Source organism: Haliotis rufescens, unplaced genomic scaffold (assembly GCF_023055435.1).
Source record: "Haliotis rufescens isolate VD_foot unplaced genomic scaffold, xgHalRufe1.0.p SCAF_1, whole genome shotgun sequence".
NCBI classification, from domain to species: Eukaryota; Metazoa; Mollusca; class Gastropoda; order Lepetellida; family Haliotidae; genus Haliotis; species Haliotis rufescens.
This window is the reverse complement of record NW_025963779.1, coordinates 21,922,604-21,950,460: the sequence shown is the minus strand read 5'-3', so window position 1 is coordinate 21,950,460 and position 27,857 is coordinate 21,922,604. Positions and strand designations below refer to the sequence as shown.

The 27,857-nt window shown below is 41.9% G+C and overlaps 1 protein-coding gene across 5 annotated transcripts in view; it reads right to left on the bottom strand.

Moving 5' to 3' along the window:
• Positions 1-2,844: 2,844 nt before the first annotated feature.
• The window catches only part of LOC124114592 (calmodulin-A-like), a 56,920-nt gene continuing 31,907 nt past the window's right edge, over positions 2,845-27,857 (bottom strand). For 3 of the 5 annotated variants that reach the window (XM_048393225.1, XM_046475235.2, XM_046475236.2), the window contains exons 2-5: positions 20,194-20,242; positions 19,652-19,810; positions 10,063-10,314; positions 2,845-6,050 (exon numbers count right to left, since the gene is read on the bottom strand). In XM_048393225.1, coding sequence (XP_048249182.1) covers positions 6,016-6,050; positions 10,063-10,314; positions 19,652-19,810; positions 20,194-20,242 — 495 coding nt within the window. In that variant the 3' untranslated portion in view covers positions 2,845-6,015. Of the gene's footprint in view, positions 6,051-10,062; positions 10,315-19,651; positions 19,811-20,193; positions 20,243-23,502; positions 23,569-27,857 lie in introns of all 5 variants that reach the window. The other 2 variants (XM_046475233.2, XM_046475234.2) reach the window with 1 other exon arrangement.

Below are 27,857 nucleotides of genomic sequence, written 5' to 3'. Positions count from 1 at the left end.
GATACTAAATATGATATTAATCCAATCACACACCAAATAGCACCTTTTATTGGCGCTGAGTAGAGTACTTCGCTAAAACAATACATGCGTGTTGGCTCGTGTCGGCATTTGACGCAGTCGCAAAGAACCAAGACACTGTGTTGGGTGGGTGGCGTCTGTCTGGACTTGCAGGTGTGATCAGTGATGACAAAAGTGAGTAGAACTCTTGTCTTGGCCCCAGCACTGACAATTCACAGGATGTAATTAGTGCTTGAATGACATTGTTTATATACTTGTTACAAGTGGTGCTCAATAAACAGTGATGTGGAATACATAGTTGTTTGTTTTCAGCGTATGTCTAAGTTGGTATTTCTGCTATCCAAAATGTCTTAATGTTGATATAAATGCGATGTTTATTAATGCGAGCAAAGACCACTCGCATTTTTCGCATTTAATTTCACGATTTACAGTAATTATTTCAAAATATGCGATTTCAATAAGCAAATGTTAATGTCATTGGCGTGAATAAAAGCGACAAAACCCTCTCCATACTCATAAGATATAAATATGGCCACCACGTTTTGTAACAAAAGCCCCATGGATCAAAGAATGACGGTTTCCATTAAGTTGTCATGTGAGACAGTGGTGTACCAAGTTGAAAAATCTAATGCTTTGACATAATTGGAGATTGTAAAAAGTCAAACAAATCCTCTGAGTTTTTGTGAATTGATACGGCAGAAATTTCACTTGTCTCAAATACTTTCTACGAGTACAAAGAAAGTCCTTCCTTGATTGTATTAAGGATTAGGGTTTATCTTTGAGACAGAGATTTGGTGGTACATTTGCTTGACCCAACAATTATTCTCTCTTTGTACGGATATTTATGTAGGTAAAACCTAAAGCATTTGTGGAAGTGTTTAGGCTTAGGGTTAGGCGGCCTATATGCACCATATATGTACATGTGGCAGAAGGACCGAATTTATAGCTGTTAAAACGTTTGCAACGGACATTGTGTCTCCATACTGATTCAGAATGTACGTTCCGTGTAATTGGCTGATGCTAATGTGTTTCAAAATACCATCCAAGATGCACTTTGAAAGCATGTTTTTTAAATCTCCCTAACCATGCAATCATAACAAGTCATATATTTATTGATGGAAATGAAGGTCCATTAAAATTATTATAAAAAATCTAGTACAAATTTCAGTCAAATCAACCTACATATTGAATATGGTACGCATCTACCTTTCATCTGAAAGGGTTAAAGGTGCACAGATGAATATGGCACACTTTATAGGGTATGTGGGCGCATTTTATATGGTGGTTGGGCGCACAACGGTGCACAGCTGAATAGGGCACACTTTATAGGATGGGTGGGCTCACAAAGGTGCACAGTTGAATAGTGCACACTTATAGTGAGCGTACGAACAACAAGTTGTAGAAAGTCTTAAATAAAGATCCTAAGCATGGCTGATGTCATGTTTGCACACACAACAGCAGGGGTGAGTGAGTTGGGTTTAACGATACTTTTAACATTATTCCAGTTTTATCACTGCGTGTTAGCTTCATGTGGGAGGAAAGCCCGAAGTGATGCAGGTCTCAGACGTTTACCACTTTGGCGAAATCCACGAGCACGGGTATGGTGCTGACAGACCTAGAAACATGATCGGGGCGAATCTGGATTCGAACCCACAATCATAGGTTTCTGGCCTTTATAGGGTGGGTGGGCGCACAAAGGTGCACAGTTGCATAGTGCACACCTAATAAGGTAGATGGGCTAACAAAAGGTGCACAGTTACATCTTGCACACCTTATAGGGTAGGTGGGCGCACAAAAGGTGCACAGTTGAATAGTGCACTCAATTAAGTTCGGGTGGGTGCGCAAATGCATCTACACGACTATATGCATATGTAAATTGTGAGTGTCATCTCGTGCATATTATTGTCATACAGTGTGTGTCAATCACGTGAGTATATTGTGCATCAATCACTTGTGTATATTGTGTATCAACCACGTGTGTACATTGTATGCCAATCACGTGCATATTTGGTTTATAAATCATGGGTGTATATTGTATATAATTCATGTGTGTATAGTGTGTATCTATCCTCTGTGTATATTGGGTATCAACCACGTGTGTACATTGTATGCCAATCACGTGCATATTTGGTTTATAAATCATGGGTGTATATTGTATATAATTCATGTGTGTATAGTGTGTATCTATCCTCTGTGTATATTGGGTATCAACCACGTGTGTACATTGTATGCCAATCACGTGCATATTTGGTTTATAAATCATGGGTGTATATTGTATATAATTCATGTGTGTATAGTGTGTATCTATCCTCTGTGTATATTGGGTATCAACCACGTGTGTACATTGTATGCCAATCACGTGCATATTTGGTGTATAAATCATGGGTGTATATTGTATATAATTCATGTGTGTATAGTGTGTATCTATCCTCTGTGTATATTGTGTATCAACCACGTGTGTACATTGTATGACAATCACGTGCATATTTGGTGTATAAATCATGGGTGTATATTGTATATAATTCATGGGTGTATAGTGTGTATCTATCCTGTGTGTATATTAGGTATCAATCCTATGTATATTGGTTATCAATCATTGGTGTACACATTGTATCAATCGCATTGTGTACATTCGGTATCAATCACTGTGTGAATTGATTGTCAATCACGTGTGTATATTGTCTGTCAAACACTTTGTCACCTTTTGAGCAGTGGTGTGTGTCGCTATGACTATCACTATTTGTACACCGCCAGCCACCGTACGGACATTGTATGGAATCAATGTACCTACAGTACACAGAATACAGAATAACACCAAGCACAAAGTCAAGGAAAATAATTTATTTACATTGAAAAATGAATAATAATATAAATAAACAAGTGAAAGTGTAAAATTTCAATAAATGTTGTAATGCACGCACTGGTCAAGTCTGACTCCACCTTTCATCTCAGACTGCGTTATCACTAACTGGCGTCATCCTTTTCTAAGAAACGTATGTTTGTAATAGTTAACCCCAGTTGCCATGAGATACTTCAGGCGTTGTAAGTTGACCATGACTATCAGCGTCATATCATCTTCCTGCCACTCAGGGATTGTGTCAATGAATGCATACCCGTGATTGGCATGGTGATAAAAGGTGTTTTCAGACTGAACGACCAGTTTCAAACATATTTACCTTCATTCGTTATGACTCTCTAAACATGACTGAACCGGACCATTGTCTTACACTCTCCAGTTCAGTTAAAACAAATCATTACTTTAACGAGCGAAGGCAAATATTGTAAGTACGATGTGAGTGGACACGTCTGTGCTTCCAATGGAATGTTTGAACTTACCCTTCGTAAAGACGTGGAAAAATAGAAAGATACCCAAAGCCCCTATATTAGGCTACACGTCACTCTTTTGTACAATAGTTGATATCGTTTAATAGACATGAACTGACCCGCCAGCGAGTTGTGTCTACACCAACAGAAATAACGTATGTCTTTTATTGAATTTCCAGCCATCTCAGCCAATTGAGTCACAACAGCTCTGGGATGTCACACGACTGTTAGCTGCTGGGAAGGAACTATTCGAAGAACTTATCTCAATTCTAAACGTTCAACACAGCTTTGTTGGTCGGCGAACCAATGTCCGGAGATTACATAATGACTTCTCGTCAAATTGACAAACCCTGATATTGAATAAAAGTTCACAACAGATTAACATTCATTGTCTTCAGGTACCACTTTAAGAGAGTGCATGTTCAGTGGAATCCTGTTAGTACGGCCCTGCTACCCCTCCTACAGGTCATCTAGTGTTGGGAATGTGTACATATGCTTAATGTTTCATTTACACATATCCGTCTCTCGTTAATCCATACATTTGCAAATCTGGAACCATAAATTCCGGATCAACAAGGGTTCACTGTATGTACCAATGCCCTGCGCCAGACCTACACATGAGTTCAACCCTCTCAGTGGGGTCACAGTATTTTTCTTTGAAAATAAATCGCCATTATGAGTCCTTGCACACTAAATAAGATATATACTGAAAACGTGTCAGCTTTTGACTTCTTAACTGCTTTTTTCTTAATATAAACTCGGTTCGACAATGAATTCAACCGAACTTGAGCTTTAAATGAGACTTCAATGCATTTTTGAAAAACACGTTTGCAATGAGTTTGAATGTATTTTGAGACACAATGACATTCGTGGCGATAGCTTCGAATTCGGTCATGTTACACTGAACGAGTTCTAACTATTGCCATATGATCACTGACAAACAACTCTTCTTCTATCAATGCTGAAAGATCTCTCTTAAAGATTCTTAAAACGACAAAACAATAATATCCATAATTAATACCATTCTCAAAGTACAGGAACATTGCACGAATCAGCGTTTGATAGAAGTTGTCCTATCGCATGCCATACACCGCTTACACAATGGCAAAAAATATGGATGTCGACTTCATTATTATGAGGAACACAGCGTTTCGGAGTATATTCTTACTCCTTCATCAGGTGAATAAATGCCATGAGGCAGAGAACATTCAAGGATTCACCCCGAAACGTTGTGTTCCTCACAATAAAGCAGTTGATAACCATACTTTCTCTTCCTCGTATGTATCACTTCTAAATACCTTTCAAAGACTTGATGACTTACAATTTGGAAGTTATCGGCCCTGTCCCTAAGTAAATTGAGTAGTATACACAGACCAGTATTGCGATCGAAGGTAGGGAGTAGAACCATGATGTTATAGGTATTGACTTATGTAGAGTGGAAGACGTATACATCGAGTCCTGCAACGGTTTACATGAAACAAATATCAATTTGTTGATTTATGAGAAACGAACCCTATCACATTCAGCAGATCTGGTCATATATGATTGATAGTAAAATCATGAAATAGTGTATGGCAGAATGCCAGTGTGTATACTGAAGTATGCTATAGGACAGGCCGTGGGTGTTCAGGGGTTACTTCAATGCATAAAAGTGGCTGTCCAAAAGAAGGTCCATGTCCACACCAGACTGTGTGGGTGCAGAGAGTGAACATCAAGGTAAACACTTATGTGGATCTATATCTACGTTGGTGATAAAATAGTAGAATACGTAAGGCAAAAACGCCCAGGTGACTCCATAATGTATAACCTTGTGCTGAATATAACTGTATATCATATTCATAAAGGTATCAAATTATTCAATCCTATTACTTTACTTTAATGAAGCGTGTTGTATGGGAATTTTTGAATAAAATACTTTGTCACAGAATAGCATCCAACATCAGGCAAAATATGTATGAAGCGTAGAGCTTTATATGCGTGTATAATGTTTCATTTCATGAAATGACTAATTTCACAGTCTGACTGTAAAATATATACTTGCATATACTTGATATACGTAGTCGACTGTTATAACTATGTGTTCATGTAGTCGCGTGTGCTCTGTGTACATATGGAATATCTCTGGTAAAAAGTGTAAAAAACGAGTACAACTGTTCATTGTCAGGGTTCGAGCCCGCTCGAACACCAATCGCAATAAAACACAAGGTCACTTCTATACATAGTGCATGATATGTTTGGAACGTCCAGGGGGACCCTTATACCATATGGTGAGACGAAACACAGGTGGGGAGAAATAAAATACCCAGTATCATTAACAAGTTGGTTAAAAGTGAAAAAATAGATAAATATGAAATATAATGTATTGCAAAAACCGTGATCACACCAAAGCCAAGTCCTCCTTTGGAAGAAAAATGCTTGAAATCTTCATACAAACGTCTTGAAATAAACGTAGGTGTACCACATTGTGCCCTGGAATGATGAAACTGTCACGCCAAGTTATCCCCAGTCAGGGCCCACTTGTCTCTCGCTGTCCCTGCGCCACTTCGAGGCTGGGGGCGCCATCTACACCAAAACTACTTCCGTTCCAAAGGCAGTTTCCGGTCCGGGCCAAAGGAGTTCACTCGGTGAGTGAAAAGTGCGGACTGAGATTAGTCGATTTGAAGGGAAATGATATCACGTGTTGGCGCTCTGCAGGGCTCTCACAATGTCTGCAAATGTGAGAGACAGAACATAATGAAAGTAAACGTGACTGTGGCCATGGGAATTTATTGATAACTCACAATTTATAATGATTGTGATGATGTGGACAAGATGACTTGGCAGATTGCTGCCTATACTGCATACATTCAACGACACAAGATACCACAGGACAGCTTGATGCCGTAACAAATAAAAGTCACAACTCATTTTTAATTGGGAATGAATATAACCCATAGTTCGCCATAACACAAACTTAATTTTTTGCGAATACCTGGTGTCGTAACTTTTTGATAGTGATAGACAGTTATTAATACACATATGCTGATGATATAGTCGGAATTGTAAATGGGCGCTACTTTCAGCAGAGATGTCTTATGATTTTGCGGAGGAAATTGTCGCTTTTAGTTTGATGAATTTGAATTTAAAATGTTTATTTAATAATAATAATGACACCCAAGGGTCCTATCGGCAGCTCAGTTAAACACCGATGCACTTTAGTTCCTCCACGAAAAGATATTAGATTAACTTTTGTGTTTCTAAATCACAAATGTCATAAACACAATTAGAATCTACTTTGAATTCAACATGGAACTAACATTCTGCCATACAATGTCATGTTTGTAACATATTGGTGGCAATTATTTTCATTACAATTGTCAATTTTCAAACATTCTAAACTCTTCAGAAAAATGCTGCCGAGCAAAAGAAAGTATAAACTTGAAAATTGGATTTGACCAAAAACGTACAAATTTTATCAAAACGTTACTAGGCTGCAAAAGTTCTCCGAAACACTCCAAAATTAAAGTCCAAAACTGAGCTATGATATCCGTATCAAATACTTCACCATCGAATAACCATTTCTTGTTTGTTTCATTTTAAGCCATCAAATATGGGCGTGTGCTATGCATTCTTTTGCCCGACAGTTGAGTACTGATTTCAGCAAGTGCAGAATGATGATACATGTGGATGAGTGATTAGGATTTAACGCTGCTGTTCAGTTTAACGATATTTCACTTATATCACTTCATGTCGGCTTATGAACGATAAAAAGTATGTGGTGTCGAAAACGTTTATCAAAATGTTGGATCCCACGAGCACAGGTGAGGTGCTCACAGAGCGAGCCCCACCGGACGAATCTCCGAGTCGAACACGAGATTAAAGAATCCTAGAACGGTAAGGGGCACAACTCCGAACAGAATTCGACAGCCCTAGATCACTGAGTTCCCCATGAACCCTTGCAGAAGCTACGACAACGTTCTTCTGTAAGTATAGATCATGACATCAGTTCCTATACTGAACGTAATGTTTCAATCACCAATAGGTACATATGGTAATTACCATATGTGAGTTTAAGTCAATGCCATTCTGACCAGGGGCCTTGGCACAGCCGAGAGGTTTTAGCGATCGGTTATCACGCAGAAGACCCGGGTTCAATTCCACGATATGTGTGAAACCCATTTCGGGTGTCCACTGTCGTGATAGTGGAAGAATGATGCTAAATGCGTCGTAGAACTCAACTCATTCACTCACAGACCATAGAGTCATTTTTACCAGATCACGGTTGTGCATCTTGGTGGAATCGGTAAAAAAAGAGCAGTAATGTATTTAAACATTATGAAAGTGTGCCTGACTTCTGTTTTCACGACCCAAAACATTCCCTATTCATCTCTTGCGTAAAATGCTGTGTGCAGAAAACGGGTGTCTTTTCTTATTCTGGTGGTGGGGCGGTCGGGTAGCCTAGTGGTTAAAGCGTTCGCTCGTCACGCCGAAGACCCGGGTTCTATTCCCGACATGGGTACAATGTGTGAAGCCCATTTCCGGTGTCCCCCGCCGTGATATTGCTGGAATATTGCTAAAAGCGGCGTAAAACCATACTCACTCACTCACTCACTATTCTGGTGGTGACCCATAGACTCGTACTGTAAACATAAACTTCTAAGGCGAGGACTCGCGATTTCCCTCTTCCAAAACTATACGGACAGGATATAATTTCACCTGACAAATCTAATAAATCGGACCAACAGTGAATTGTCGGGATCACGGCGGTTCAATAAAATTGGTTCGATTTATTAGATTTGTCAGGTGACAATTTTATTGAACCGCCGTGATCCCGACAATTCACTGTTGGTCCGAGATTCAAAGCGCGGCGCTGTTTCACTTTTTCATTTTTCTTATATCTGTCCTGCGTACTAACAACAATGCGTTTCAACTTTGAATTACCATTAGTTGTAGAAAGTCTTAAATAAAGATCTTAAGCGTTGCTGGTGTCATGTCTGCACAAACAACAGCTTTTAACAGTATTCAAGTTATCGCGGCGTGTCAGCTTATTGTGGGAAGAAAGCCCGAAGGGATGCAGGTCTCAGACGTTTACCACTTCGGTGAAACCTACGAACACGGGTATGGTGTTGACAAACCTGGAAACTTAATCGGGGCAAACCGAGATTCGAACCCACAATCATAGGTTTCTGGCGTGCCCAAGGGACGCAACTCTGCAAAGCGAATTGCGGCGCCTTAGACGACTTGGCCACCCGTGCCCCCCACAACAGCAGGAACAATTGTTAATGCGTATGAATAGAAATGTTAAAATTCATGCGCAACCATATTTGTAACCGGTTTCAGATTGTCTTAACGAAACTTGTTATGTATTTACACTGAAATAAATATTTAACGTGGGTAATATATAAAATACCACACCCCTTCTCGTTAGATACCATTTTTACGAAACACGCGAAAATGGTATCTAATGAGAATGAGTGTAGCATGCTCTACATCGTCATAAGAAAGTGTCTCCAAAACAGTTATAGAGAGGAACCCTACCAGGTAATGACGAGTTCAAAGCTGATTGGACGTTTACAGTGAAATGTTCCCAGGAATTATGTATAAAAGTAGTTCATTTGAAATTCCTAAAAAAGCATTTGTAGCATACGGAACGTAGTGGAAACAATATGAAGCAACGCGTTATAACTAGTAATCAGCGATAATTGGATGTCTGATTTCACACGTGGAATGACCCCCTGTGACTTAAAGTATGTCCAAGCTACATGGATTGTTTGATGACATTTCGATTATCGAATTTATTTCCTACGCTTGGTTTAGATCCATCATAAAACCGATGGATCAAGGCGACCGTTGGCTTTTCAAAGTCTGAAATATTACTTCGTGCTTAATTCATAATCAGATGAGTTATATTGAGCAACGACGGAACGGACCTTCGACATTACGATTATAAACGCCTGGCTAAGTATCACTCTAAAATCCATTCTTGCAGTCTGGTATCAAACAGTAGGACCACTACGTGACCTTTCGCGGGGAGAATACTGATGCTTCAAAGTTTACTTAATGTGTACAACTTGATATCGGTTGTACTGCCAGGGAATATCGACAGATTCCATAAATATAGCATGACTTGCTTAAGCTACACTACAACATGTTATGTATTCTATTAATATCTGTTATGAAAAAATGCAGAACTAAAACAAACGTCTCAGTTAAAAAAAACTAATTGAAACCTACCCACCTACCCACGCCATATAGTAATTACTGATACGGCACAAGTACAGTCATCAATCAGAGGTCACTGGACTTGATGATTACATTAAGATGTATTTCACTTGATAGTTTAATGAACTGAGCTGCAAAAAAAATGATACCTATTTTATGTTTTATGTAAATTAAAATTGAAAAAAATGTTGTTTTCCTCCATTTAACCATCACTCATTCAGGTGTCATGTTCTGACAGAATGGTACCGGCATCCTCTAGATACACTTTAAAAAGGTCACCGTGGGACTTCCGGGTACAAATTGGTCCCCAACAACCTATGCCAGGCGTCTTAATGGATCTGGTGGTTATTCTCGACCATTTGGTTGATTGCGTTTCAATGATACTGACTGGGTCCAGACTCGATTATTTGCAGACCGCCATAATATCAATGCTTGAATATTGATAGTGCGTCTTTGAACAACTAAACTACAAAAATATATTACCATGTGTCAGTACATGGTTATTTTTGTTTTTTTTACCTTTGTATTCAATGAAAGCCTCGCCGTCCTTTTTTGCCACCGAAAGTAGTTCCTCAACTTCCTCGGGAGTCATGCGCTCACCCATCGTGGTCATAAAATGCCGGAACTCATCAATATCAATCCGCCCATTTCCATTTCGATCCAGTACTTGGAAGGCTGCGTGAATATCTTCTTCCTCATCACAACCTAAAAACACTCCGCCCCGCCTCGCAATATAGCGCTCGACGTCAGCAAACGACACCGTCCCTCGTGCTGAAATTAGAAATTCGTAAATTTTAACGTCCGCCACTAAGGGACTTCAAATCTGTATGATAGTCACATGATAAGAGTCTGTACAGGTGGGAGGCGAGATCCCCTCGTGTGTTCACAGAACCAGATGAGTTGTAAACACCGGAGACACCTTCTGGCTCACCATAAAGGTGTTTCTACAATATTCCGCTTCATGTGGGAGGTACAAATCGTTTAGGTGAAGTGAAGTGAAATGGGGTTTAACGTCGCGTCCAAGATTATTGCACTTATATAGCGACGTGCATGTACGTGTGTGCGTTTGTGTGGCTGCTTGTACTAGTCCGGACTGATGCCGATTTATAGTGCTAGCTCACTGAGATACCATGCCGCAGTTTAACACGAATACCCCACTCAGAAACAGTATACTGACTCCGAGCCGACCAGTCTTTGTTTTAGCCCCTTAATGCCGAGCGCCAGACAGGGTAACAACAAGTATCATCTTTTAACGTCTTTTGGTATGACGCGGTCGGGGATCGAACCCCGGACCTTCCGCTCTCCGGGCGGACCCTCTACCCCTAGACAACGGACGCGGTCCTCAAACCGTTTAGGTATAAGTGGGTTAATCTGGAGGTAAAAGCTTTGGATTGTCAGATCAAAGAAAGAGTTCGATTCCCTATATGGGAACAATATGTGAAGCTCATCCACTCTCCGTAAAAGGGCTGAAATATTACTAAAAGCGTCGAATAACGGAACTCACTAAACCAAAACGAGTTGACGATATAACAGAGGACTATGCTTGACAGCAGTTCACGTCAGATACAGAATATTGAAAGCATATTTGGGAAAACTAATATCTAAGTCAATCGACACATTCAAAACGCTAGGCCCGTAGTTCATAATAAACAAAAATCTCAAACATCATATCTCTGTCACAAGAAACAGGGAAAATGCCACAAAACACATCAACAAACACCAACAGACTCACAAGAAAATGCATCTTAATATCACCGACAGCTTTACTATTCTCGGATTGGTAATCGAATGGTTCAAACTTGAATTAACAAGAAAAGCTTTCTTAAAGTTCCATCACATACAAGTAGAATCCAGTTCGAGTCTTCCCCATTATTTAGCCGTGATTTTGAAGAAAAAAACATATTGTCAATACGATACTTTAAAGCATATCATTCCCATCAAAACAAATTAGTTTGTTTGAACCGACATAAAAGGCAGTTTGTCCTCTCTTCAGAGTAACCATGATGGCAGTTTGTCATGAGCCGAACAAACCCTGGGACGATTGATTGAGCTACGGAGCCAGGCTGAAGACACACACGTCCCAGAAATATCAGGAAGTCCGGCAACATCAAAGCCAGTTGAAGGCTTTATATTTCCCTTCCACAAACAGCTGCGCTTTTCTTGCTGCCCTTCGGTTTCCCCGATAAATCTCTCTGAGTTCATTTTCACTGAAAGCTAACACTTGACGTTCTATATATAGACCCGTGATTCCCTTAAGATAGGGTTTAACCGCTGTCAGTGGATTGTCTCATATACCTTAAAGCAGCGACTATCGCAAGTCTAATCTACCTTCCAGTATACTTAATCCTTCTATTTCTGTAATCACGAAATTAAGACGGTATTACCGATGTCACATCAACAAGGATGACTTAATTGGATTTCGTTTTTAAGGAAATCTGTTAACAATGTTCTGGGAGAAGGGACTTTAATGCCAAACGTTACATCAGCCTTTGCATCATTGTTATAAGAAAGAGTTGGCACGTGAATGTGTTTGTTTATGTTCACACTTTTAAACATTTTTAATCTTTATATCTGCCACGTGACGTTCTGACAAATAAGACGCCTTGTAGAAGACAAAATATAGCTGATAATATCCGTAAAAAGAAGAATTGTTGTTCCGCATGTTTTTATCCCCTAATGGAAAAATTAAAGGTTTTGTCGTTTATATTGTGCTGTGCAGATGTCTTCAATACTTTTCAGCTTGACGACTAACATCAAGTCCAAACATATACTAAACATTAAGACTTGTATCAATATGGTCTACTTGTCATCCCGACATCGCTGTTTGTAATATATGTCCTCTGTATCCACCCACACATCGCTGTCTGTCCTATTATCCCTCTGTATTCGCCCACACATCACTGTGTGTGTCCTATTTGTCCTCTGTATTCACCAACACCACTGTCGGTCCTATTTGTCCTCTGTATCAACCAACACATCACTGTCTGTCCTATTAGTCCTCTGTATTCACCCACACATCACTGTCTGTCCTATTTGTCCTCTGTATTAACCAACATCACTCTCTGTCCTACTAGTCCTCTGTATTCACCAACATCACTGTCTGTCCTATTTGTCCTCTGTATCCACCCACACATCACTGTCTGTCATATTAGTCCTCTGTATTCACCAACATCACTGTCTGTCCTATTTGTCCTCTGTATTCACCAACATCACTGTCGGTCCTATTTGTCCTCTGTATCCACCCACACATCACTGTCTGTCCGATTAGTCCTCTGTATTTACCAACACATCACTGTCCGTCCTATTTGTCCTCTGTATTCACCAACATCACTGTCTGTCCTATTTGTCCTCTGTATTCACCAACATCACTGTCTGTCCTATTTGTCCTCTGTATTCACCAACATCACTCTCTGTCCTATTAGTCCTCTGTATTCACCCACACATCACTGTCTGTCCTATTAGTCCACTGTATTCACCCACACATCACTATCTGTCATATTAGTCCTCTGTATTCACCAACATCACTCTCTGTCATATTAGTCCTCTGCATTCACCAACATCACTGTCTGTCCGATTAGTCCTCTGTATTCACCAACATCACTCTCTGTCCTATTAGTCCTCTGTATTCACCCATACATCACTGTCTGTCCTATTTGCCCTCTGTATTCACCCACACATCACTGTCTGTCCGATTAGTCCTCGGTATTCTCCAACATCACTATCTGTCCTATTAGTCCTCTGTATTCACCCACATATCATTTGCTGTCCTATTAGTCCTCTGTATTCACCCACACATCACTGTCTGTCCTATTAGTCCCCTGTGTTCACCCACACATCACTGTCTGTCCTATTAGTCCCCTGTGTTCACCCACACATCACTGTCTGTCCTATTAGTCCCCTGTGTTCACCCACACATCACTGTCTGTCCTATTAGTCCCCTGTGTTCACCCACACATCACTGTCTGTCCTATTAGTCCCCTGTGTTCACCCACACATCACTGTCTGTCCTATTAGTCCCCTGTGTTCACCCACACATCACTGTCTGTCCTATTAGTCCTCTGTATTCACCAACACACCACAGTCTGTCCGATTAGTCCTCTGTATTCACACACACGGCACCTGTTTGTCTCCAGTGTGCATACCTGAAGGAAGGAAGACCAGGGGCAGGGGGAAGACAAAGCATACATTCCCAGAGGAACTATGGAGGAAGATACAGTGCGCATACCAGAAGGCAGACCAGGGGGAATCTATAGAGAAAGACACAGTGTGCATACCAGGAGGTAGACCAGTGGGAAAGTATGGAGGAAGACACAGTGTGCATACCAGGAGGTAGACCAGGGGGAAACTATGGAGAAAGACACAGTGTGCATACCAGGTGGTAGACCAGTGGGAAAGTATGGAGGAAGACACAGTGTTCATACCATGAGGTATACCAGTGGGAAACTATGGAGAAAGACACAGTGTGCATACCAGGAGGTAGACCAGTGGGAAAGTATGGAGGAAGACACAGTGTGCATACCAGGAGGTAGACCAGGGGGAAACTATGTAGAAAGACACAGTGTGCATACCAGTAGGTAGACCAGGGGGACACTATGGAAGAAGACACAGTGTACATACCAGGAGGTAGACCAGGGGGAAACTATGGAAGAAGACACAGTGTGCATACCAGGAGGTAGACCAGGGGGAAACTATTGAGAAAGACACAGTGTGCATACTAGGAGGTAGACCAGGGGGAAACTATGGAAGAAGACACAGAGTGCATACCAGGAGGTAGACCAAGGGGACATTTTGGAAGAAGACACAGTGTGCATACCAGGAGGTAGACCAGGGGGAAACCATGAAGGAAGATACAGTGTGCATACCAGGAGGTAGACCAGGAGGAAACTATGAAGGAAGACACAGTGTGCATACCAGGAGGTAGACCTTTGTGAAATTATGGAGGACGACACAGTGTGCATACCAGGAGTTAGTCCAGGAGGAAACTATGAAGGTAGACACAGTGTGCATACCAGGAGGTAGACCAGGGGGGAAATTATTGAGGACGACACAGTGTGCATACCAGGAGGTAGACCAGGAGGGAAACTATGGAAGAAGATACAGTCTACATACCAGGAGGTAGACCAGGGGGAAATTATGGAGGACGACACAGTGTGCATACCAGGAGGTAGACCAGGGGGAAACTATGAAGGAAGACACAGTGTGCATACCAGGAGGTAGACCAGGGGGAAATTATGGAGGACGACACAGTGTGCATACCACGAGGTAGACCAGGGGGAAACTATGGAAGAAGATACAGTCTACATACCAGGAGGTAGACCAGGGGAAAACTATGAAGGAAGACACAGTGTGCATACCAGGAGGTAGACCAGGGGGAAACTATGGAGGACGACACAGTGTGCATACCACGAGGTAGACCAGGGGGAAACTATGGAAGAAGATACAGTCTATATACCAGGAGGTAGACCAGGGGGAAACTATGGAAGAAGACACAGTGTGCATACCAGGAGGTAGACCAGGGGGAAACTATGGAAGAAGACACAGTGTGCATACCAGGAGTTAGTCCAGGAGGAAACTATGAAGGAAGACACAGTGTGCATACCAGGATGTAGACCAGTGGGAAAGTATGGAGGAAGACACAGTGTGCATACCAGGAGGTAGACCTTTGTGAAATTATGAAGGAAGACACAGTGGGCATACCAGGAGGTAGACCAGGGGGAGACTATGGAAGAAGACACAGTGTGCATACCAGTAGGTAGACCAGGGGGAAACTATGAAGGAAGACACAGTGTGCATACCATGAGGTAGACCTTTGTGTAATTATGGAGGACGACACAGTGTGCATACCAGGAGGCAGACCAGGGGGAAACTATGGATGACGACACACTGGCATACCAGGAGGTAGACCAGGGGGAAATTATGGAGGACGACACAGTGTGCATACCAGGAGGTAGACCAGGAGGGAAACTATGGAAGAAGAAACAGTCTACATACCAGGAGGTAGACCAGGGGGAAATTATGGAGGACGACACAGTGTGCATACCAGGAGGTAGACCAGGGGGAAACTATGAAGGAAGACACAGTGTGCATACCAGGAGGTAGACCAGGGGGAAATTATGGAGGACGACACAGTGTGCATACCAGGAGGTAGACCAGGGGGAAACTATGGAAGAAGATACAGTGTGCATACCAGGAGGTAGACCAGGAGGAAACTATGGAAGAAGACACAGTGTGCATACCAGGAGGTAGACCAGGAGGAAACTATGAAGGAAGACACAGTGTGCATACCAGGAGGTAGACCAGGGGAAAACTATGGAAGAAGATACAGTGTGCTTACCACGAGGTAGACCAGGGGGAAACTATGAAGGAAGACACAGTGTGCATACCAGGAGGTAGACCAGGGGGAAATTATGGAGGACGACACAGTGTGCATACCACGAGGTAGACCAGGGGGAAACTATGGAAGAAGATACAGTCTACATACCAGGAGGTAGACCAGGAGAAAACTATGAAGGAAGACACAGTGTGCATACCAGGAGGTAGACCAGGGGGAAACTATGGAGGACGACACAGTGTGCATACCACGAGGTAGACCAGGGGGAAACTATGGAAGAAGATACAGTCTATATACCAGGAGGTAGACCAGGGGGAAACTATGGAAGAAGACACAGTGTGCATACCAGGAGGTAGACCAGGGGGAAACTATGGAAGAAGACACAGTGTGCATACCAGGAGTTAGTCCAGGAGGAAACTATGAAGGAAGACACAGTGTGCATACCAGGATGTAGACCAGTGGGAAAGTATGGAGGAAGACACAGTGTGCATACCAGGAGGTAGACCTTTGTGAAATTATGAAGGAAGACACAGTGGGCATACCAGGAGGTAGACCAGGGGGAGACTATGGAAGAAGACACAGTGTGCTTACCAGTAGGTAGACCAGGGGGAAACTATGAAGGAAGACACAGTGTGCATACCATGAGGTAGACCTTTGTGTAATTATGGAGGACGACACAGTGTGCATACCAGGAGGCAGACCAGGGGGAAACTATGGATGACGACACACTGGCATACCAGGAGGTAGACCAGGGGGAAATTATGGAGGACGACACAGTGTGCATACCAGGAGGTAGACCAGGAGGGAAACTATGGAAGAAGAAACAGTCTACATACCAGGAGGTAGACCAGGGGGAAATTATGGAGGACGACACAGTGTGCATACCAGGAGGTAGACCAGGGGGAAACTATGAAGGAAGACACAGTGTGCATACCAGGAGGTAGACCAGGGGGAAATTATGGAGGACGACACAGTGTGCATACCAGGAGGTAGACCAGGGGGAAACTATGGAAGAAGATACAGTGTGCATACCAGGAGGTAGACCAGGAGGAAACTATGGAAGAAGACACAGTGTGCATACCAGGAGGTAGACCAGGAGGAAACTATGAAGGAAGACACAGTGTGCATACCAGGAGGTAGACCAGGGGAAAACTATGGAAGAAGATACAGTGTGCTTACCACGAGGTAGACCAGGGGGAAACTATGGAAGAAGACACAGTGTGCATACCAGGAAGTAGACCTTTGTGAAATTATGGAGGACGACACAGTGTGCATACCAGGAGGTAGACCAGGGGGACACTATGGAAGAAGACACAGTGTGCATACCAGGAGGTAGACCAGGGGAAAACTATGGAAGAAGACACAGTGTGCATACCAGGAGGTAGACCAGGGGGAAACTATGGAAGAAGACACAGTGTGCATACCAGGAGGTAGACCAGGGGAAAACTATGGAAGAAGATACAGTGTGCATACCAGGAGGTAGACCAGGGGAAACTATGGAAGAAGATACAGTGTGCATACCAGGAGGTAGACCAGGGGAAAACTATGAAGGAAGACACAGTGTGCATACCAGGAGGTAGACCTTTGTGAAATTATGGAGGACGACACAGTGTGCATACCAGGAGGTAGACCAGGGGGACACTATGGAAGAAGACACAGTGTGCATACCAGTAGGTAGACCAGGGGGAAACTATGAAGGAAGACACAGTGTGCATACCAGGAGGTAGACCTTTGTGAAATTATGAAGGGACGACAAAGTGTGCATACCAGGAGGCAGACCTGGGGGAAACTATGGAAGAAGACACAGCTTTCCTCCCACATTAAGCTGAAACGCCGTGATATAACTGGAATACTGTTAAAAGCGGCGTTAAACCCAACTCACTCACTCACTCACCCAAGAAGAGTATAAGGAGGAAGACGAATGGGGGGATTCTAGAAGGATGTGGAAGACCGAGGAGCAAGATAGGCGGATGACTAAGTGGGTAATGTGAGGACTTTTGATGGATTCTACGATGGAGACTAATCGGACCTTTAAATAGAGTATGAGTGGGAGACTTACTGTAAAACATCGGTTGATGGTGTGAGGAAGTCCAGTTATGAAACTTGTTGGAATGATAATGAGGGTGCTAGGAGCAGACCACAGGGGAAACATGTCCGGAAGACTAATGGTGGTACAAAGGGTAAAACAAAGGGGAGACGTGTCGGAGACTAATGTAAACATGAAGGAAAACCAAGGTGGAAACAGAAGACTGATTGATGATCGGCACGTGGATCACTCGCGCTACATGGATGAAGAGGACATATGTCGGACCCACCGATAGCGTGCTTGCGACACTGTTCCTTTACTTCATGTTCGACAAAGAATGTGATACAAAATAGCTTCTACACGCTAGATTCATCAATTTAGAACATGAAATACATTCTCGCTCATCAAGAAAATGGCACACATAAATCTAAAGATGATGAAAAAATCCGAACACGTTAATTGAACTTTCTGGTGGTTTTGATCAAGTAACAAAATGTCGTTCGCTGCACAAATACAAGTTTTATGATGATTACTACTTAATTCAAATGCTCAACCGCTGATTGACATTCACCGACGGGTTTTTGTTTTAATGTCACATCCTTACGCCATTTTCTTGAACCTTTGGAACATGTTTAACCTTAAGTTTACAGACAGAAATCAAGGAAGTAAACCAATTTAATTGATAGATATGTAATAAACGATACCAAACCTTGATACTAAAACCTACAAACTAAATTATTTCATAACTCAATGAGTTTGAGTATAATACAAATGCATGTCTATTGTCGTGAGCCTTTTTCAGGCTACCAGTACATACATGTGCGTCATGTCTCTTGCAATATGACAGTTATCCATCTGTACATTTCTGTAAAATCTGTTACAAACATTCTTCTTATTAGTCCTCACCTCCATGCCGACTTAACATACAAATAAACGCCCCTTCTTCAAGTTTTGTTTACCTCAACAACACATCAACATCTGTAAGTGAAGCACAGTAGCTGAAGACAGAACAGATACATGTCCATCCAGTGAAGCGCCCAACCTTTTCATTTATTCAAATGAAAATTGGAGCTCTTTTGCTGAGTATGACGCCATTGAACAATGCAACTGACAGGGACACGTGATATGTTTTCGACAGACATCATCTTTAATTATGTACAATTTACATGCATGACAATTCATCACCACAATTTACAGACGAGGACACGCACAGTCGATAAGTAACTGACTGTGTCATCCAAAAACTAACACCATCTAAATTATACACCTCAACACACACAATGTTGAATTACACATTGCATCGTGGTACATAATGTCTGTTTTAATTAGGTATTTTTTATAGATCAGTTTTGTCATGTTTGACCACTGTTTCTATTAACCCCAGTTACAAAGCCCAGTACACACGCATACATGAGTGGACAGCTATGAAGCAGATACTCATGGGTATTTGCACATTTGTTTAGCTTTGGTCTTTGGTTACTCCCCAAGAGTGAGTGAGTATGGTTTTACGTCGCTTTTAGCAATATTCCAGCAATATCACTGCGGGGGACATCAGAATTGGGCTTCACACATTTTACCCGTGTTGGGAATCGAACCCGGGTCTTCGGCGTGACGAGCGAACGCTTTAACCACTAGGCTACCCGACCGCCCCTACTTCCCAAGACAGGGTGGCTATCTTCCATTGATATGGGTTTGTATTCGCAGGTTTATCCTCAATACACTGTGGTTAAATGCAATTATTTTGACTTTACCTCTAGAGAAGGTCCCGCTGATCTCCAGTTCATGCCTGGCTTCCTCCAAGTCTCGTTCTGATGGGTTCATTCCCAGCGACCTCAGCAGGGCCCCGAGATCACGGACATTAATTCTGCCCTTTCCTGCCTTCTCGAACAACCCGAATGCTTCTCTGAGTTCTGAAAAGACAACCATAGATATAGTTTAACCACAGTGACACTTGCATATATATATATATGTAATTGCTTTACATGTGTTAGTGTTGGCTACACGTTGTAGTCAGTAATACAGTAATTGATTTTAATCATGTTTATACATTTGAAACATTTCCTTATATTTAGCCCAAACCAGCGTATGTTTGTTATATTTTAGCAACATTTTGGAGAGGATGCACCAGTGTGTGCCATGCTTGGAATCGAGCCTGGGTGACAATATTTCAACCTTCCAGTAATTTCACGCTTACAAACAAGACATGTTGCAAAATGAAGCCTTTTAACAGAGTACAATATTACACTTCATATAGCCATTCTAACTATTGTACATGTACGTTTTTGTAACCCACCTGCCCTTTGGTCATCTGCAAGGACAATCTCTTCCTCATATTTAGGAGTCTGAAAATAATAAATTATGGATTAGCAGCAGCAGCAGCAGCAGTAGTAGTAATTGAAACTTCATATTTGTAGATAATGACCAAATTAATTAAAAAAAACACATATTTATAACCATGACATATACACAGTTATGGTATATCCGGTACTCTTCTTATTAATTATAATACGTATTTTTTTAAATCAGACAAACAGATGAATGTAAAACGTTCTTCCGCCATTACAGCACACATGCAGTAGAACACAATGGCCAACAGGACAATGGACTCGACTACTGGCAATCAACACCATGCATACTACGCAGTGAGTGAAAATAGACGGCTATTCAGGCACACACACATAAATATATGTAAGCATGTATAAGTGGGACATGGGTCGATGTGAAGACACAACGTTGTTGCAACAGCTGAGCAAGATTACCGACGGCGATCTATAATAAAATATTTTCCCAACTGTCGTTCGTTACACTTCGTCTCACATGTGAAGGAATTATGGACATAGAGTAATTTGTTTATATATTGTAATTCAGTTATCAGGGATGTGGGCTCATCGCAACAACATAACACTACTCATACGCTTAATTGAGAACACAAATGTTACAATATTGCTCACAAATGACACTGTGCATCACCCTATGTTGCACCATAGACACACGTATGACAAAGTATGGAGCGTCACGTGTTGCAACATAGGCACACGGAGCACATTGTGTTTACAACCTCGTGTTGCAATATTGGCAGAAAGAGATCCCTGTGAATGGGTAGCACTTCGCGTTGCAACATGCAGACAAAGCACATGAGGTGTGGAAACTCGTGTTGCAACACATGCAGACAAAACGCCTCGTGAGTGGGTAGCACTTCATGTTGCAACATGCAGACAAAGCACATGAGGCGCAGACCCTCATGTTGCAACACATGCAAACAAAACACACAGTGAGTGGGTAGCACTTCTTGTTGCAACACATGCACACAAAACACACAGTGAGTGGGTAGCAACACATGCAGACATGTGGTGTAGAATCTCGTGTTGCAACACATGGCGACAAAGCACATGAGGTGTAGAATCTCGTGTTGCAACACATGCAGACATGTGGTGTAGAATCTCGTGTTGCAACACATGGCGACAAAGCACATGAGGTGTAGAATCTCGTGTTGCAACACATGGCGACAAAGCACATGAGGTGTAGAATCTCGTGTTGCAACATATGCAGACAATTCGGGGGTGTTAATGCTGACGATTACAACAGGAACGTTACAGTTGCGATAAGCGATGTTTCCCCGTATGCAGAGTCAGTTAGTTTAATAGTTGATACACGATCTCCTCGTTGAAGCATGGGAGGAGAATGTGGCATGTCTTAGCTATCGATTATTTAATCCACAAAAAGTATAAATAGTCTCACCTTGATGGCTAACAGCTGCCTTGTTTCCACATATACATGCATTCAAAACATACACGCCAAAACACGACGCACAACACAACAATACATGGACAATCGACGTAGACTATACATCATTCCATTTATGGTTCTTGCATACATATCAATGTTGTCTTGCGCGGTTCAACCAGATATGTCCACTTACAGTGTAAAGTGTAGGCATTATTTGCTATAATATACAATGTCATGTAGATACACGACATATGCAGTTCCCTGGTACACTAAATATGTAGTATGCTGATACATATATATGTAGTACCCTGACACACTATTCATGCTGTACCGTGGTGCACTGAATATGTAGTTCGCTGATACCTATATTACGTATTACACTAACACACTATAAATGTAGTACCCTGACACACTATTCATGCTGTATCCTGATACACTATATATGTAGTTCGCTGATACCTATATATGTATTACACTAACACACTATAAATGTAGTACCCTGACACACTATTCATGCTGTATCCTGATACACTATATATGTAGTTCGCTGATACCTATATATGTATTACACTAACACACTATAAATGTAGTACCCTGACACACTATTCATGCTGTATCCTGATACACTATATATGTAGTTCGCTGATACCTATATATGTATTACACTAACACACTATAAATGTAGTACCCTGACACACTATTCATGCTGTATCCTGATGCACTGTATATGTCGTACCCCAATACTATATGTAGTGGGGCACGGGTGGCCCAGTCGTTTAAGGCGCCGCCATTCGCTGAGTTGCGTCCCTTGGGCACGCCAGAAACCTATGATCGTGGGTTCGAATCCCGGTTCGCCCCGATTATGTTTCTAGGTTTGTCAGCACCATGCCCGTGCTCGTGGGTTTCACCGAAGTGGTAAACGTCTGAGACCTGGATCACTTCGGGCTTTCCTCCCACATTAAGCTGACACGCCGTGATATAACTGGAATACTGGTAAAAGCGGCGTTAAACCCAATTCACTCACTCACTCAATATATGCAGTACGCAGATTCACTATATATGTAGTACCCTGATACACTATAGATGAAGCACGCTGATACACTTTGTATGTATGTTTGTTTGTTTGTTGTTTAACACCGCCCACGACGGTCTGTAAATTATCAAGTCTGGACCAGAGAACCCAGTGATTGACACCATGAACATCGATCCACGCAATTGGCACGCAATTGATACGGTGACGATGACATTCATCAACCAAGTCACCAGATGTAGTTCCTTTATACACTATACTTGTAGTGCCCTGATACACTACACATATAGTACACTCTGGCACAATATGTCTAGTACCCCGATACACTATATGTAGTACCCTGATACACAATACATGTAGTAACCTGATACACTATATGTATAGTACCCTGACACACTATATGTTGTACCCTGATACACAATACATGTAGTAACCTGATACACTATATATCTTGTACCCTGATACACTTTATGTCTAGTACCCTGATACACTTTAGTGTCATGACATGTATTATTGCGCCATCACAACAGTGTCACATGACATTAGGCCTTAGTGCTGTACATGCATACAGTGTTTACAAGATCATGCCATGAACAAACAGGGGCATCAGTGAACCACATCCTCTAAGATACTCATGCACATGACAGTACCCACAAGGCACACAATCAGGGGTTCAATGACTGATTAACCTATTCATGGAAACTAGCGATTGTCAGATTATTGTAAAAACACTATTTATTATCAAATATAGTAGCGATGAAAGACCTCCAACACATGGTTTCCTGACAATGATCGTCAATCAGACATTGAACCTATGAGTATGCGCGTCTGTAACAGTTAGGCTACCTCGCTGGTGGTCGAAGACGCTCTAGAGAGCTGCTTTGAAGATTCACTTCCATGGCTAGTGCTTTTCTGTTGAAATAAAGGAGTTTCTTAATAGCTGTTGCATGAAATACACCGTGTCTCTACAACCGTTTACCATACGAGCACAGTCGTACGCCAGGACAACACGAGAAACAGCGAAACAAGGAACAAGTGGTCATTCATGACATTTGCATAGGTAGACGTATTTAGAATGGCAACTCTATAAGTTTGCTTGGTATGGTATTGGGCCAGTGCCACGAACTGAAAACTGGTATTTTCAGCAGCATCTAGATACCAAGTCAGGTGTTATTGCCGTGGTGGTTTAGACGCACGATACGCTTGGCACACTCATTTAGAAACTGTCAGTACCCCATAAAGCGGTACGAGTTACGCACGTGTGTTCTTCGTGTAAGATGTAACATAACAAACATTGCGTTCGTCTCTAAATTAACATTTGGTGTGGGTGCCAAATACTGTTTAAATGCAGCCATTTCTTGCCTGAAACTGAAAGTAGAATGTATTTCCGTAGTAGGTATTTTTAAGGACTGTTCTATAACGATCATATAGACTGGGTGTGCATCTGCTGTGTTTGATAGACTGTGAAATATATGGTAATGTTAGCCCGTGATAACCATCTTCGGCTAACATATCACTGAGCCATTGGGGTGAGTGAGTTAAGTTTAACGCCGCTTTTAACCGTATTCCAGTTATATCACGGGAAAGTGTGAGGAAAGTCCGAAGTGATGCAGGTCTCAGACATTTACCACTTCGTTGAAACCCACGAGCACGGATATGGTGCTGACAAACCTTGAAACATAATCGGGGCGAACCGGGATTCGAACCCACGATCATAGGTTTCTGGCATGCCCAAGGGCCACAACTCTGCACAGCGAATGGCGGCGCCTTAGACGACTGGGCCACCCGTGCCCCCACTGAGCCATTGGCCATTACCTTATGGAATCTATGATATAATGCACGCACATAAGAAAATCCAGTAGTTTAAACTGTTTCCGTTTTCTGTAACAATTTGGGGGTATTTGGGATATTGATTGTGGTAACATGTCCATGGTCTGTGTCAAATGAAGGGCAGTTAAGAGTGGCGGGTGCTACCGGTAGGGCAGGACATACTTACCCTTTCCGCCATCACCATTTTTTTCAATTCTCCATTCATATATTTTTCACAGCCATTTTAACAATTCCGCACAATGGAATATGTTTCTGTAGATAATCGAGGCTGGTAATGCTCTGGCGTTTGTGTTTTATATGTCCAGTGATCTCTATAATATGTTACAAGATAAAAAAAAAAGAACTATGTGAAGTTTATTTAACATGGCAAAATAAACCTTATCTCCTAAATATTATTATTTGTGAAGAAGCAGACAGCAAGGACTAACATATTTGCTTCTTATGTTTATGGGTCAATTTCTATCTAAAGCAACATATCTTTTAAAAGCTTTAAAGGTTCCATATATTTGCTTCATATGTATATAGGTCAATTTCTATATAAAGCAACATGTCCTTTAAAAGCTTTAAAGGTTCCATATGACTCCAGTTTCATCGACAGAAATGAGAAATGGCGTTAGGCAAAGAATTGGCCTACATTTGACCATCAGTCAATATGGTTGCATCAACATCGCTGTCCCATTTGCACCAAAGCATCTCGGAGTTTGAACCGGAACACTAATGAGTGCCAACACGAGTATACTGCCCTTGGGGCTCCCGCACAGGAGGTCATGGATCACATTGTAAACGTTATCATTGGGGATATCAATCACGTCCGATAGACAACCAGACTAACGTGTTATGCTTGATAAGTGTGGATTATATTGACGATTATCGTGATCATATTCTATCTCCGGTGATGTTTGAAGACACTGACCCACATCAAGAGTGACCATGCGCTTTGTGATGCTGCGTGGGCTGTACTGTAGTTTCTCTGCTGATAGACAGATCAGGTAAACATTAATTTTGAACTTGCAACACGCCGTTCATGCAGTGACAGTAGTCACGTTGAATAGAATGGATTCGGTGGGTGGGTTTGATTTATCCAATATGTCATATATCGCGGCGTGTCAAGGAAGGTCAAAGGTTCCCAATCTTGACGAAGCCACGGGGGTTGGACGCCAATATACCGAGGACAATAATTAGGTCGAAAACAGGAATTCAAAGCCACGAACAGCGTATACTTGCACATCTGAAGGATGCAGTTTACAATTGCAGCAAACTAAACCTCCAAGAACTGTGGGCCCGATTATTAAGATATATTACAATAAGTGTAGCTCGGCGTTTAGATTATTTAGGGCATTGGAAGAGCTTAGACCATCCAACAAATCAATACAGCGTTATATAGAATGTATCTAGGATGCAGTATGTTGTTGAGCAATATCTTAAATAAGTACTTGTGTAATTAATTTGACTACATAAACTCTCACTTTTATATACGTATTGACTGAGCTAACCAATTGCGGAAACATGCATCCATTCTCCAAGTAAGTATAATTTATGTCATGTTTAAGTAATCAATTGTCCCGTCAACATTTATTTCGGTCACCAGAGGCAATAAGGTTTTACTCGAGATTTGTCAAACTGATAAATTGACATAAGGATGATTAACATATCATATGAGATTATAAATTTCACTTGATCTACATGCCATATTAACATAGTCATGAGATTACCTCGCTAGGGCATGATTACTGCTATAAGCTTCTCTGAAGCCAGCATGAACAACTTGTTTAATCCCGATAGATAGATGGGCCGTATGACAGGAATGACCTTTGTTGTGGACGGAATTGATGACAGCAATCTATGAACATAAGTACACAATAGAATGCCTCAGTCGTTTGCATGTACAATAGCGAGGACAAGCCTTTCTCTTTGTGCGATGTCTTTTAAGTGCAAGTTGTGTGAAATCATTAAGCGTTGGGTGATATCGAGGAAAATTGTCGGTTCGTGTCGAATGCTTTACTAACATGGGTTGAATACATAAAATGCTTTGAAAATAATAATCCGTAAACGAGACAAATTTGTTTGGATCACATTTGTGTATTTAGGGGCACGTTGTTTACACTACCCGACGAGAATGTTCTCACATAATCTGTTTGGGATAATGACTATTTAGGATTCTTCAAACCAAATACAACCATTTTCCCACACACTGATCATGGGGTATTGATAGCTTTAATCATACAGTGGTCCTTGCTTCCACGATCTTATGTCAAGATCCTGGCCCAGTTACAAGAAGAAACACACGACTGGATTTTGGAGGAAATCAAACATAACCAATCGCATTAAATCACTGTGTTTGGCCTATACCATGCACGTGATAGAGTCAGCTTGCAGAAAGGATACATGTTACCTGCTTCTTGTCCGATTCCAATAGAGGAAATGAAATATTGTTACGGAAGACAGATTCAGGTTTGCTAATTTCCGTAAGGACCGACAATACCCGGAAACTTCCGCTTAAGACCGGAGGTTGGCAAGCAGGTGATCTTTGCTATAAATCTAGGATAGGATCACAATTAAGGTGTTGATGTTGCAAGATTGGCTCACCTTTTCACGAACACATGGTATCACAACTGTGTGATTCATAAACACACGCAGCGTCCGCCCGGGGAGCGGAATGTCCGGGGTTGAATAACCGGCTGCGTCATACCAACATACGTGAAAAGATGACACTTGTTGTTACCCTGTCCGGCGCTCGGCATGAAGGGGCTAAAACAAGGACTGGTCGGCTCGGAGTCAGTATACTGTGTCTGAGTGGGGTATTCATGTGGGGCAGCATGGTATCTCAGTGGGCGAGCACTATAAAATCCTATAAAAAGTACAAGCAGCCACACACACAAGAGCATGCACGTCGCTATATAAGTGCTATAATCTTGGACGCGACGTTACCTCATTACACCTCACCTCACCATAAACGCATGCAGTCGGAATCATTCAATCGCCTCCGCTTTTAGCAGAGATTCACTCCTTAAGACGGCTTTTGTTGCTTTTATGACATCCCGTCGTCTGGATATAGGTATCATTGTCCTAAACATCAGACATAAGCATGAGTCACACATGCACGTGGGGACGTCTCTGCAGATATCGGAGCTGCATGTATGCACTGAGGATCGATGCAGACCTTCTTCAAACCTCTGCGGTAAAAGGTTCCCCTCTTCGACCAAGCGGTAACTGCCAATTTCGGACCTCAATCAAAGGACAGGTGGAGATTGCGAGGCAGCTGCGGCAACTGACGTACGCGTCTGTCTATTTATTTCGACCCGCCAACAAAGGGCAATATGCATATGATGGACAAACGAGGGTCCTAACGAGGGACCTAAATACGTTGTTCT